Here is a 15,135-nt window from a genome sequence, read left to right as displayed (position 1 = left end):
GTGCTTTTTTTGTGCCGGTACGTGCCGGTACGGTGTACCGGCACCTTTTTCCTGAGGTCCTGCTCCCACGCTCCATTGAAATATGATTACCCGGTCACGATTCTCCTCTCTCCCCCTGCCCTCCCCTCCATGTCCAGCATGTCCCCTCTCTCCACTGCCCTCCCCTCTCCAAGTCGCGGCGAACCGGTCCGGAAGTGAAGGCAGCAGTGAGGCAGGCACGCAGCAGGCAGGTTCATCTCCTCTCGCGTCGCTTCCCTCTTAGCGCATCCTGCCTTTGAGGGTGGGACGCGCTGAGAGGGAAGCAACGTGAGAGGAGACGAACCTGCCTGCTGCGTGCCTGCCTCACTGCTGCCTTCACTTCTGGACCGATTTGCCGCGACTTGGAGAGGGGAGTGGCAGGGGGGAGAGAAGACATGCTGGACATGGGCAGGGGAAGGCAGGGGAGAGAGGAGAATTGCTAAGCATGGACGGCAGGGGAGGGGAGGGCAGAGAGAACAGCTGGACATGGAAGGGAGGGCAGGGGAAGGGAGAGAGAATCGCTGGACATGGAGGGAAGGGCAGGGGAGAGAGGAGAATCGCTGGACATGGAGGGGAGGGCAGGGGGAGAGGAGAGACATGCTGGACATGGGCAGGGGAGAGAGGACGGAGAATTGCTGGGCATGGATGAGGGGAGGGCAGGGGAGGGAGGCGACATGCTGGGCATGGAGGGCAGGGGAATGGGAGAGAGAATCGTTGGACATGGAGAGGAGGGCAGGGAAGAGAGGAGACTCGCTGGACATGGAGGGGAGGGCGGGGGAGAGGAGACATGCTGGACATGGGCAGGGGAGGGCGGAGAATCACTGGGCATGGGTGGATGGAGGAGAGGGCACGGAGAGAGAAGAAATTCTGGACATGGATGGAGGGGAGGGAAGAGTGAGGAAGAAGAGGAAAAGGAAGAGAGGAGAAAAACTGCACATGGATGAAGAAAATAGGCAGAAGCTGGATCCACTGGACAGTCAAGTCTGCGGAGTAGGACCCAGCTTTTACTTATGGATGTAGGTCAAGAAATGAAGAAGAAAGGCGGAAAGTAAAGAAATAAATGGAAAGGAAGCCCTGGAAACGGAGTTAAGAGGACAGATAACAGCAGAATCGGATACTGGGCCAGCATGATCAGAAAAACAGTCACCAGACAACAAAGGTAGAAAAATTCATTTTATTTTCATTTTAGTATCTGGAATATGTCCAATTTGAGAATTTGCATCTGCTGTTACAGGTCCAGTATTCCACTGGGGATACTGGACCTGTAACAGCTTACAGAAATGATTTATAATGAATAAAAATCACATTATTTTTTTCTCCTATACTAGTGTAATATTTTCAATGTTGTCTGTTATATGCGCAATGGCTGGTATAAGGGGTGTGGCTAATATGGGTGTGGCTATAAGAGGGGTGGGTCCATATGTGGTGACCCCGCCCACAAAAAAAGCACTGGATAGGACTGACTTTTATGCGGTCCTATTTATGCAGTTAACCTGGCCAGCCAAGTGCTGAATATAGGTACTTAACCAGCCAGGTGCCACTCCACTCGTGGAACGACCCCAAAATAGACAGTTTTCATTTTAGCGTTAACCAGTTACTTTCAGCGGCATTAACCAGTTAGCACCGAATAGCCGACTTAACCAGCCAGGACCAGTTTCTGGTTGGTTAAATCACTTTGATTATCATCCTCATAACTTTAAGCTCCTAAATTAAGCTAAATTTTCAGCTGAAAAGTTAGCATTCTAAGATTGGCTGAAAATAGGGCACAAATTTAGGAGCTTAACTTAGACATAAATTTAGGAGCTCAGCTTTTTTTTTTTTTTTTAATATTGATCTGTAAAGAGCAATTCTACAACAGGGTGCCTTATAGTTATATGCCATTTGCAAGTGTAAAATTATAGAATACTAGCATTTCGATTATGCCCCTGTTATTTTTAAAATATTACATGGCTATGCTCCTGAGTATTTGTTAGCTTTGATTACTATTCCTTGTCAGACTACTACTATACAACTACATAATTCTTTGCTTCTACATCTGCCATCTCCGAGGTTAATAAGGTATAAAAGAGTTTTTCAAACCTCACTTTCCTTTATAGGGGTTCAAATTTTGGAATGACCTCTGTTATTCTTAGACTATCTGTTAGCTTTCTGAAATTTAGAAAAGTACTTAAAAACTTGGTTGTTTGAGAAATTTCTGAAATTGCTAATAAGGCTTGGTTCTGCATTTTCTATTTTAAGGTTGGGTTTTGCTAATTTAATGTAATTACCATACACTTTAAATGTGACTTATGTCAGATATAGTTTCCAAGGTGTATTATTAAGATCTGTATCTTCCTTAGGTATGCCTGTGATGTTGTATTGATGTAAACTGCATAGAACTAATTTTGGTTACTGCGGTATAGAACGGTATAGTATGTGTACACGTATGTGTGAAAATGCCAAAATTCCAGCTACTCGCTGTTCTATAAAAGGTGCCTAAAAAATTTTTGCACACTTAGTAGATGAGTGTACACGTGGGTGGATTGCACAGGTATGAATACATAATGTATGTGTGTTTTTCAGCAATTTAGGCACATGCGCTTACATTAGTCTTACAGCATAAATTATATGCACATATCTAAGCTGATACACTAGTATTCCATAAAGGAAAGTAGGCACCTATTTCCCTTTTTAGAACAGGTGCCACATAGGCAATCTTTAGATACCTGAATATAGGCACACTGTTACAGAATTTCCCTAAAAAAAAAAAAGAAAAAATATAGTCCTCTCTATCTTCCGTGGAAAAACTAAGTTACTCACTTGTAGCAGGTGTTCTCCGAGGACAGCAGGTCAGGTATTCTCACAAGTGGGCGATGTCATCCGATGGAGACTGGTGCGGATGCAGGTCCCTCAGTCAGGTAATATAGCTAAATGAATACAACTCCTAGGGGAGGTGGGAGGGTATATGAGAATACCAGGCCTGCTGTCCTTGACATCTGCTACAGGTGAGTAACTTTGTTTTCTCCAAAGACAAGGAGGCACAGTAGTATTTTCACATGTGGGAATCCCTAGCTACCAGGCTCACTGAAAAACAACTATGCTAAGACAATATGAACTAAAAACATCGAGGCCTCAAAGTCAATTAACCTGAAACTATATACATACTAGTTGTGAAGGTGCAGCCTGGAACATAACAAAATTGTCCTAGGAGAGTGGAGTTGGATTCTAGACACCAAACAGACTCTGCAGGACTGTCTGACCAAATCAGCTGTCATGCATCCTGCTCAAGGCAGTAGAGAGATATAAATGTGTGGACTGATGACCATGTTGCAGCCTTGCAAATCTCCTCTATGGAAAATGATGTCAAGAGGCTACTGACATAGCCTTCAAGAGATGGGCTTACCTCCTACACGGAGATGGTAAGCATTAATTGCACTGAGATGAAACCTTACAGAGTTGTTTTTTTTTAAACCAGACTCAGAGAGGTGTAGGAGGTATTCAAGCAGTTGTTGTGTAAAACTAGTAAGAGGATCTAGGGCCTTGTCCTCACATCAGATGGCAAACCTCTTCCACTTAAAACGAATAACACCTCTTAGTGGAGTCTTTCCTTGCTGTGAGGGCCAGAGACTGGAGGTTGGGATGCAGAAGGGATCCATCGTTCTGCGTGATGAGGGTTGGAAAACACTCCAATCCTCATGGTTCTTCAGAGGACAACTCCAGAAGAGGAAACCAGATTTGCCTCGACCAATAGAGGTGATTAGAATCATGGTTACCCGATCTTGCTTGAGTTTCAGCAAAGTCTTCTCTATGAGAGGTATTGGAAGACACACATACAGAAAACCTGTCCCACAATGTAAGAGAAAGGCATCTGACACTAGTCTGCCATGTGACCTGAGCCTGAAACATAAATAGGGGCTTTGTTGTTGAGGTAAGTGGCAAAAAGATCCACTGAGGGGGTGCCCATATTGAGAGACCACTCATGAGGTTGTATTACCCTGCTTAGTCTGTCCCCTAAGCTGTTGTTCTTTCCCGCTAGGTATGTGGCTTGCAGGACCATCCTGTGAAGAAGGGCCCACTGCAACATTCCTATCACTTCTTGACACAAAGGGTAGGAGCCGTACCCCCATGCTTGTTCAAACAGTACACTGCAACCTGATTGCCCATTTGGATGAGGATAATTTGGTTCTGTAACCAATCTCTAAAAGCCTTTAAAGCATTCCAAATGGCCCTCAGCTCAAGGAGGTTGGATATGGAGAGCTGTTTCCTAAGCAGACCACATCCCTTGGGCATGAAGCCCATTGACATGAGCTCCCCATCCCAGTTTGCATGCATCTGTTGTCAACCCATTCTGAGGAGGCGGAATTTAGAATGGTGGTCCCACAGTCAAATTCAACTGAATTGTTCACCAGAGAAGGGAATGACCCTACTCTGGAGGGACCTGGATGCCATCCACTAGATTCCCAGCTGCCTGAGTCCACTGGGAAGTTGGGTCCACTGGGCCTCTCTCAAATGGAGAAGTGCCATGGGAGTGACATGCACTGTGTGACCAAGTGGCATAACAATCTCAACATCTGCTGCACTGTGATCTGCCTGCAGCTTCAGACTTGCGAGGTGATTGCTACCAAGGCATCTGCTTTCACTTGGGGAAAAGCCTGAGCTTGCACTGTATCAAACAGAGCTCCTATGTACTCCAATTGCTGAACTGGAAGAAGGTAGTACTTGGGATAGTTTGTGACAAATCATAGTAGCTCCAGCTCCCAAATAGTTCTCTGCATTGACTCTTGTGCTCCCTCTTGTGATGTGCTCTTGACAAGTTAATCATTCAGATAGTGAAACTCATAAACTCCCAGTCTGCATAGCAATGCTGCAACTACCGCTAGACATTTGGTGAATATCCTGGGAGCTGATGTGAGGCCAAAAAGCAGAAACACAATACTGATAGTGGTGTTTCCCTACTTGGAATTTGAGATACTTCCTGTGACTGGGAAGTATTCGTATGTGGGTATAGGCATCCTTCAAGTCCAGAGAGCACAGCCAATCTTTTTCCTGAATCAGGGGAAGGAAGGTGCCCAGGGATATCATCTTTAACTTTTCAATGACCAGGAATTTGTTCAGGGCCCTTAGGTCTAGGATGGGATAGAATTCTCCCGTTTTCTTGGGCACAAGGAAGTACTTGGAATAGAATCCCTTCCCTTCTTCCCTGGTGGCAAAGGTTTGATCACATTGGCCTGTAGAAGGGTGGAAATTTCTTCTACAAGTACCTGCTTGTGTGGAGAGCTGAGGTAAGATGATGTCGGGGGCAATTTTGTGGTTGATACCAATAAAGTGTGTAACTGAGACCATCTATTTGAAGAACCCACTGGTCGGAGGTTAGAAGGGGCCACCTTTGATGGAAAACACTGAGTCTCCTTCCTACCAATAGGTCATCTGGGATGGTTACTTTGACTGCAGTTATGCTCTCCTGGAGCTGGTCAAAAGCTCATCCCTTGCTCTGACAGGGGATCCGGCTGGGGCTTCTGAGGGCGGGACTGACAAGGGCAAGAATGCTGGGGGACTGGGGCTGCTGGGCAGAGCGAGAAGGTGGCAGAACCTATGCCTTTGAGAGCAGTAGGTCCGTCGTCTAGGTCCACTCAAAAATCCCATACTAGAGGATGATGCAGCTGGAACCTGCAGAAAGGGGTGACTGGATGGTGTCAGTGTGCTTCTTGATGAGGTAAGCAACCTCCTCTACTTGTCCCCCAAAAGATTATTTCCTCAGCAAGGTGCGTCCACTAATCTCTCCTGAACTGATGGTTCTAGGTCAGAGACATACAGCCATGAGAGTCTGAACATCTCCACACTCAAGGTGGAGAGTCTGAATGCAAAATCAAAAGTATTGTACGTGCCCTTGACCAGTTCCAGCTGCTTACCAGCCAATTGGCAAAGCTCAGCGGCATGCTCCTGAGGGAAAGAATCTGCGAGACTAAGAGTACTGTGTATGCAGCAAAGAATTCAAGTAGATGCTTGTATAGGGTTGGTAGGATGGATGCAGGCAATGAGGGGGAGGGGAATGGGACTTGGTATACTGCCTTTCTGTGGTTTTTGCAACTACATTCAAAGAGGGCAATGGAGGGTTAAGTGACTTGCCCAGAGTCACATGGAGATGCAGTGGGAATTGAACCCAGTTCCCCAGGATCAAAGTTCAGTGCACTAACCACTAGGCTACTACTCCTCTACTCCAAATAAGCATCAAGGCCTGATAAACCTTCCTCCCAAATGCGTCTAGTGTCCGAGTCTTTCTACCTGGGGGAGCCAAGGCATGAGTTCTGGAACTCCTGCTTCGTTTGAGGGTGGATTTGACTACCAGAGAGTGGTGAGGAAGCTGAGCCCTCTCAAATCTTGAAGCCTTTTGGTTACAGTACTGCATATCCACATTCTTAGCTGCGATCTGCACTGACAGGGAAGATTCCCAATTCTTCGTCAGTGCATCTTTAAGGATAGGGTGTAATGGAATCATGACCCCTTCCTTAGGAGGTGACTCATAATCCAGGACAGATAACATCTCTGCCCTGGGTTCAACCTCTGTCTTCAACTTAAATGGAATGGTCAGAAAGGACCCCATAAGATTCCTCCTCTGAGGGTCTTCTTCTGAGTCCAATGAGTGGTTCCAATCAGATTCCTTGCAGTACTCAGAATAGAATGAGCCTGTGCCTGCACCTGCTCAGTGGGACCACACCAATGCCCCAAAGGGTGCCGGGATACTACCCCACCCTCAGATTTCGGGGATGCTTCTTCCCCCAATGTTGAGAGCAGTACTGCATGGGTTGTCCATAGATGTTGACACCTGTCAGGGCGCCAGCATCGAAGACTGCTCCACAGGCAAGGAAGGAGCCTTAGAAGGAAGCAGGGGCTGAGCTGCATCTGGCGCAAGGGCCCTCAATGACTGAGTGGGGTGCAGCTGTTGCATCTTTGCCAGCGCCTCCCTGAGCATGGCTCAGTACCGCTCATCGAAGGTACGCATCGTCAAAGGCTGGGACAGCCTCAGAAGAAGCCAGTGCACCGGCACCTTCACTAAGAAGGGGGAGCGCTCCTCTTGGTGCCGGTGCTTTTCGGGTACTGACAATGGCAATGCCCCAGGCACCATGCGTCGGACAGATGCTTGGGCTTCTTGGACTTCCCCCGATGCTGAGCACTGTGGTCCTTTGGTGCCGATGAGAACGATGTTGAACCTGTACGCATCCTCGGTTCCGCGGCTGACTATCAGTGCACGATGTCGAGGGAGGTGGAGACTTCCTCAATGCCTGTGCACTCCCAGAGGTAGAGGATGTCTGGGCAGCCATCGACATTGATGCTTCTAGTGTCAATGTCAATGGATCGGCCTTTGAAGAGCCAAAAGGTCTCTCCTGCCAGACCTGATGTGCCCTCTGTGTCCTCAACAGCATTTATAAACAGATAGAACAAGAGTTAGGTCTAACTGCAGTGGACTTCATAAAATGCTCCCAAGGTACATAGCTCCCTTACCTTGTGTGCTGAGCCCCCCCAAAACCGACTCCCCACAATTGTACATCACTACCATAACCCTTACGGGTGAAGGGGGGCACCTATATGTGGGTACAGTGGGTTTCTGGTGAGTTTTGGAGGGCTCGCTGTTTCCTTCACAAATGTAACAGGTGGGGGGGGGGGGGGGTATGGGCCTGGGTCCACCTGTCTGAAGTGCACTGCACCCACTAAAACTGCTCCAGGGACCTGCATGCGCTGTCATGAACCTGAGCACATCTGAGGCTGGCATGAAATATTTTTAAAGATGTTTTTTGAGGGTGGGAGGGGGTTAATGACCACTGAGGGAGTAACGAGAGGTCATATCCGATTCCCTCCGGTGGTCATCTGGTCATTTCTGGCAACGTTTTGTGCCTTATTCATAAAAAAACAGGTCTGGGTGAAAACGTCCAAGTTTTACTTTAGGACGTTCTTGCTTATTTCGATTTTGGCTCAAGGATGTCCAAGTCTAAGGCATGCCCAAGTCCCGCCTTCGCCACGCCTCCGACACGCCCCCTTGAAATTTGGACGTCCTTGTGACAGACTGCAGTTGGAGACGTCCAAAATCGGGTTTTGATTATACCGATTTGGACGTCCATGTTCCGATTTATGTTGAAAGATGGATGTCCATCTCTTTCGAAAATGAGCCTGTTAGCCAGTTAAGAGCGATATTCAGCACTGAACCGGCTAAGGGTTACTGTATAAAGATAGGACTGACTTTTATGATGTCCTATTTTTGTGGTTAACCTGGTCGGCCAAGTGCTGACTCTATCTCCAGAACACTCCACAAATATGTGGTTTTCAGTCCGGCGCTATCCGGTTATTTTCAGCAACACTAACTAGTTGTGCTGCTGAAAATTGGCTGTTAGCCCCGAACAGGTGGTTTAACCCCCCTGGAGTCATTTCCGGCCAGTTAAATCGTTTTGAATATCGACCCCCATCACATCTGTCTTTGAAGAGGTCACTACAGAGGCTCAGGGTGTATCACCTGGAAAATCTGCAGAATGTTATGTTTTTCCATGTAATTGAGTGAGTGTTCAAATGGGTCCTCATGGCGCAGATCCACTTCACGTTGTGAAAGCAGTAGCTCATCCATTTCTGTGATCAGGACATTTCTGCGTGCCATCTGAATGGAAAATAAAGAAACAAGGAAATGAAAGAAAAGAGCCCAGCGTTATCTTCCTTTTCAAACCCAGAAGGGTCCTGTAAAACAGAAACACAGGGGATTCATATAACTGACCTATTTCATGGAAAGTGGCCACTGTTTATGAATTCACAATGTCATTGTTATTGTGAATTATTTGCTGCAAAGCCCAATCCACAAAATAGGCTTTGTGGCAATGGTGTTATCACGTGCTAAGTGTTAGTAAATAGGGCTCCTGACTCATTATTTGGAAAGGAAGGCTAAAAATTTAAACTTAGTATTCTTATGAGGCATTCTGTAAATTCATTACAACAGAAAATGCCTCTGAGTCCTTCAGAACTCATTTTTCAGCAACATCAGGAGCACCTAACCTCCCTTTTCATCACATCTGTGACTGACTGCCTCCCCCAACCAGCAATCTTTCATCTTTTGATAATTACCTTTTCACACAATCCACATTAAGGTGGGAAATATGTTTCCCTTCAAGGTCTATGCATATTCGCAAATCACAGCTAAAGGAAACAAAGTGTGCAGACAGCCTTACTTCAAAGCAGGACAGACAGCAAGCACATTAATAAAAGAACTGCAATACCCAGACTACAGTTTCTAATAATGATTCTAATAGTTAAATTTCAAATACAGCACTTAGTCTGAAGTCACTGAACCAGACTCTGATAACAAGATTCACAAATTAACATTAACAGTAGGGAGCGGTGAGTCCTGGAAGGCTGTATGTAAATGGAGAACAGTTCCTTTGCCTTCAGAAGGTCATATGGAGTACAGCATGCTTTACTCACAAGCTCATGTTCAGTCCAATAAAAATTTGCCAAGAAAACAATTTTTTTCCAGGACTAAAAGAGCTCTTTCTCCATGTTCCCTCTTAGTTGTTATTTTCCAAAACTATCCAGGGGACCCCTGGCCAATTGGGTTGTCAAGATTGATGTTCAAGAAGTCAAAATATGATAGAGCAACTCCACTACTCATAATACTACACTGGCTTACGATCAAGGCCAGACTATTTTTCAAAACCAGCACAATAACCTTCAAAATATTGTTTGGTATGTCACTGGACTACTACTACTACTTATCATTTCTATAGCGCTACTAGACGTACGCAGCGCTGTACACTTGAACATGAAGAGACAGTCCCTACTCGACAGAGCTTACAATCTAATTAGGACAGACAAACAGGACAAACAAGAGATAAGGGAATATTTAAGGTGAGGATGATAAAATAAGGGTTCTGAACAAGTGAATAAGGGTTAGGAGTTAAAAGCAGCATCAAAAAGGTGAGCTTTTAGCTTAGATTTGAAGACGGCCAGAGATGGAGCTTGACGTACCGGCTCAGGAAGTCTATTCCAAGCATATGGTGCAGCAAGATAAAAGGAACGGAGTCTGGAGTTAGCGGTGGAGGAGAAGGGTGCAGATAAGAGAGATTTACCCACTGAACGGAGTTCCCGGGGAGGAATGTAGGGAGAGTTGAGAGTGGAGAGGTACTGAGGAGCTGCAGAGTGAATGCACTTATAGGTCAATAAGAGGTGTTTGAACTGTATGCGGAAACGGATAGGAAGCCAGTGAAGTAACTTGAGCAGAGGGCTAATATGAGCATAACGACCCTGGCGGAATATTAGTCGTGCAGCAGAATTTTGAACAGATTGAAGAGGAGAGAGATGGCTAAGTGGGAGATCTGTGAGAAGCAAGTTGCAATAGTCTAAGCGAGAGGTGATAAGAGCGTGGATGAGGGTTCTGGTAGTGTGCTCAGAAAGGAAAGGGCGAATTTTGCTGATATTATAGAGAAAGAAATGACAGGTTTTAGCAGTCTGTTGAATATGTGCAGAGAAGGAGAGGGAGGAGTCGAAGATGACTCCAAGGTTACGAGCTGATGAGACAGGAAGGATGAGAGTGTTATCCACAGAAATAGAAAATGGGGGAGGAGGAGAGGTTGGTTTAGGGGGAAAGATAAGAAGCTCAGTCTTGATCATGTTAAGTTTGAGATGGCACTGAGACATTCAGGCAGCAATGTCAGACAGGCAGGCTGATACTTTGCTAGACATGATCAAATTATCACCAAGAAATGCAAACCCAAGAACCAGATGTCACCTATTACTTCACCTGCCTCACTGCAAAAATATACAAGTCCACTTATTTTTTTTTTGTTACATTTGTACCCCGCGCTTTCCCACTCATGGCAGGCTCAATCAATGCGGCCTACATGGGGCAATGGAGGGTTAAGTGACTTGCCCAGAATCACAAGGAGCTGCCTGTAGCTACCTGGGCTCAAAATGATGGAACTCAATTTCCATAGCCATAAGAAGCATCACAAACTACCTGCAGTTCAGAAAAGACCTAAAGACCTATCTCCTCAGGAAAGTCTATGAGTAAAATATGTACTAATCATTCTGGATCAACAATACACAACACAACCTCTAACTGTAACACATCTTTTCATTTAAGATATGAACTAAGATATATCTTTTCAAGAAACCCAATTACTATTCCATATGCACCAATAGTTATTTTGCCAACCACTGTAAAACACAGCATCATACAACCTTGTAAATGTAATTGAATCAATGTAATCTCTAACAACTGTTAAATGTAAGCCACATTGAACCAAAACTCGTTTTTGGATACTTGCGGGATACAAGTATGAAGAAATAAATAAATATACATGAACATGCATGAGATAGATTTACATACAGTGTCTCTGTTACATACAAATCTCATGAATATTCATTACAGGTAGCTCAAAAACCTGATTGGTTGGGAACAATACCCCCAAGCTACATTGGACCCACCAACTATCAACTGGGCATGCTCCAACCATCTTATAGTTTGAACTATGTGAGGCTGGTATATCCTTTGAGACTATAGAGCACCTTGTGGTTCAAATTGCAAAATGACGCGAGTGGGTCCTAAAATTAGGTGGGTGTTGGTGTAACCTTGCATATCTTAGACACAGGTCTGCTTTTATCTATGGGCAAAAGGGGCAGTTGCTCTAGGTCCAGCATAAGAAGGGACCCATAGGTAAATTCTGCTTGGAATACAAGACTGCCAGTGCTGAATTTCCCACTCTTAAAAAAAACTTTCCTCTGTGTCTTCTGATGCAGATTAGAGATTCAAATTTTGTATGTGCCCCATAGCTCTACTTCTGATTTAGTTCCAAAAGGAATATGGGCTGCCGGTCCAGTGTTCCTATTCAGGGCATTTTTTGAGCTGGAATGCGGCAATACATAGTACCGGCATCTTTTTCTTGGCTGCATTTTTGACTGCTTCACTTTCTCTTTATCCAGCATCTCTTCCTCACTCCCTTCACACCACCCATCTATCATTGTTTCTCTGTTCTTTTCTCTGCCCGTCCACTTCCCTTTTTCTTCAACGGCAGTGTTGAAGAAGTGAAACTAACAGGCAGCAGGGGACCTTTCACGGTCTGTACCCTTGCTCAGCTGCTAGTCCCGCCCCTGACACACACTTCCTATGTCGATAGGGGTGGGAATGATGCTGGATATAGAAGTGAGAGAATGATGGACAAAAGGAAGAGGAAGGGGGTTTATGAACATGCCATGAAAAAGAGATGGGAGATACTGTACATAAATGGTAGGGAGAGGACAGGAAGAGAGGAGGAAAAGCTGTACATGGATGGAGGGGAGGGGAAGAGAAGAGAGAGGGTAAAGGCTGCACATTGATGGAGTGAAGGGGAAGAGAGAGGGAAAATACAATATATGGATGAAGGTGAGGGGAAGGGGAGAGGGAAAATGCAGTATATGGATGAAGGTGAAGGGAAGAGAGAGGGGAAAAGTTGCACATTGACGGAGTGAAGGGGAAGAGAAGAAAGAGGGAAAATGCAGTATATGGATGAAGGTGAGGGGAAGGGAAGCGAGTGGGGGAAGGCTGCACATGGATGGAGGGGAAGGGAAAATGCTGTACATGGATGGAATGGAGGGGAAAAGAGAGGAAAAAATGCTGCACATGGATGGGGTGAAGAGAAGGAAAGATGGGAAAGGCTGCACATAAATGGAGTGGAGGGGAAGAGGAGGGAAAATACTGTATATGATGGAGGTGAAGAGGGAGGAAAAAAGGCTGCACATGGATGGATGTGAGGGGAAGGGAAGGGAGAGGGGGAATGCTGCACATGGATGGAGATGTGTGGAAGGGAAGAGAAACTACCTCAAGCCACAATACAGCAAGGCTTATGAATCAAGAAGATAAGTACACAGCTGGGAGTGGGGCAGGAGTATGCAGTTCAATGAGAAAATATAAAATAAAAAGAAATAAAAGTACTGTGATAAGTATGAGGCTGTCCTCCCGGGGTAGGCCACTAGAGGGCGCTAGTAGGAGGATAGGTGGAGATTGCTAGGACCGGGGAGAGCCCTGGGATGTCCACAGGTGTAGGAGGTTATGGGCTGGGTCCTGTGTAGCTAATTAACCCCTTTATACCCCACCTGAGTTGTGAAAGGAAGAGAGGAAGCTGGCAGCAGAAGAAGAGAGATCCCCCTGGAAGATACGGGCTAACCCTATGGACTTGTGGTGGACTGTATGTCCAAAGGAGATCAGCAGGCTGAAAATCCTGGGGTAAGAAGTCCCTAAAGCATTAGTGTTTGACTGTGTGTCCTCAGTACTTATAGGAACTGTGTGTTCAGTGAAAGGACTGTGTGTCCAAAGAAGAAAGGACTGGGTGTCCAGAACTGTGTATTCAAAGAAGGGGGGCTGTGTGTCCAGAACTGTGTGTTCAAAGAGGGGACTGTGTGTCCAAAGAAGAAAGGACTGTGTGTCCAAAGTACTGAGAGAAGCAGGCTGCAAAGCCTGGGGTTGAGAGTCCCCAAAGTATGGATGTAGTATTGAGCCCATGTATCTGTGTGGGGAGGCTCAGTGTGAAGATCTATGAAAGCATAAAGTATTAAGCTAGAAGAAGTGTGCCCTTGGGCTGGAATAAAGAGTTGCCTGAGAAATATGCAGTTGTTGAGACCTGTTTGATTTGCTTAGTGGGAACTAGGTCACCCTGAGCGGGAAGGGGTAGCACACTAATCTGCGTATAATCTGCATATTGAGAACCAGGTCACCCTGAGTGAAGAGGGTGATATCACAGTACAAAGAATTGGTATAAAATGTAATAGGTTAGATTTCTAGGTAACAATTTGGAAGATATTCCTCTCACATTGTGGGTGTTTTGAGCAGCGAGTTGTCTAATTAACCTTTGTTTTTTCTCCTTAAGGAGTTTTTTTACATTGGTTGGTAGTGCTCCCATTACAATAAAATAAAAGGAAAAAGGACCAATGATAGGTACATAGCTCCAACAACAAAGCGGTGGCGCTCTTAAAAGAAAAAGCAAGTATTCTATATTGAATAGCCACGCTTGGCAGTTTTGAGGTCCTGGGTTGATAATTAATGTTCAACATTCACACGCTGTGAGATGAATATTCTATTGTCATCTGGTATATGTATAGAAAGAGAGATAGTTAACCAGTGGTCCCCAACAGAATAAATTTGAATCAAAAGTATATTAAGGGGGAGAACGGCACAAGTATGGGACAGCGGGAAACGATTTACATCAGACGAAAGGACTCTGGAATTCATTACCGGAGAACGTGGTACGGGCGGTTAGCTTGACGGAGTTTAAAAAGGGGTTAGATAGATTCCTAAAGGACAAGTCCATAGACCGCTATTAAATGGACTTGGAAAAATTCCGCATTTTTAGGTATAACTTGTCTGGAATGTTTTTACGTTTGGGGAGCGTGCCAGGTGCCCTTGACCTGGATTGGCCACTGTCGGTGACAGGATGCTGGGCTAGATGGACCTTTGGTCTTTCCCAGTATGGCACTACTTATGTACTTATGTACTTATAAGCCCCAGCTCTGTCCCAATTAGGAGCAGACAGCATGTCTGATGCCACCTGGACACAACTACTGTCAGACTTTAAAGACCATGTATGATATGAACTGCATAGCGCGACATTAGTGGATTATTGTAAGCAAGAAATCATACCCAGGGGCTTGAGAATGACTAAAGCCCCCAAACTGTTCCCAGAAGATGAGCAGTTTGTAGAACAGTGGAACAGCATATTGAACCAATGTTCGCTGGACCTGATGCTATTGTTGATACAGACAGTGCAGAAAAAGTTGGCACAAGATAAACCACTTTTGGAAGAACATTGTCAGATTTTGAAACAGCAAAAGAGGAATTTGATACAAAACTGGATAAATTTACTAAAGAAATGAAAAGCAGTAAATGCAAGAAATTACAGAGGGATCAAAAAGACTACAATTGGCAACGCCCCAAACGCGAACCACAGGAGGCGAATAGACAAGCAAAAAAAGTAGGTTTCGCTTTATCAACAGAGTCTTCGAGTGGGAAAGAAGAAGAATTAGGTGGATCTAAAACAGAGGGGCGGACATATACAAGAAAGTACAGAACCAAAGGATCGAGAAGATCAAGAGGACACGGCCCTCAGACATACAGAGGCCCCAATACCCAGACCAGAA

General features: G+C 45.4%; 1 protein-coding gene across 8 annotated transcripts in view; it reads right to left on the bottom strand.

Annotated features, from left to right (window-relative positions):
- The window catches only part of TEX55 (testis expressed 55), a 185,849-nt gene that overhangs the window by 20,520 nt on the left and 150,194 nt on the right, over positions 1-15,135 (bottom strand). For 7 of the 8 annotated variants that reach the window (XM_030205079.1, XM_030205083.1, XM_030205081.1 and 4 more), the window contains one exon: positions 8,501-8,638. The exons of the other annotated variant lie outside the window; for it this stretch is intronic. In XM_030205079.1, coding sequence (XP_030060939.1) covers positions 8,501-8,638 — 138 coding nt within the window. The remainder of the gene's footprint in view (positions 1-8,500; positions 8,639-15,135) is intronic. 8 annotated transcript variants of the gene reach the window in all.

This window comes from Microcaecilia unicolor, chromosome 5 (assembly GCF_901765095.1).
Source record: "Microcaecilia unicolor chromosome 5, aMicUni1.1, whole genome shotgun sequence".
NCBI lineage: Eukaryota > Metazoa > Chordata > Amphibia > Gymnophiona > Siphonopidae > Microcaecilia > Microcaecilia unicolor.
The sequence above is the reverse complement of the archived record's forward strand: the minus strand, read 5'-3'. Positions and strand labels throughout refer to the sequence as shown.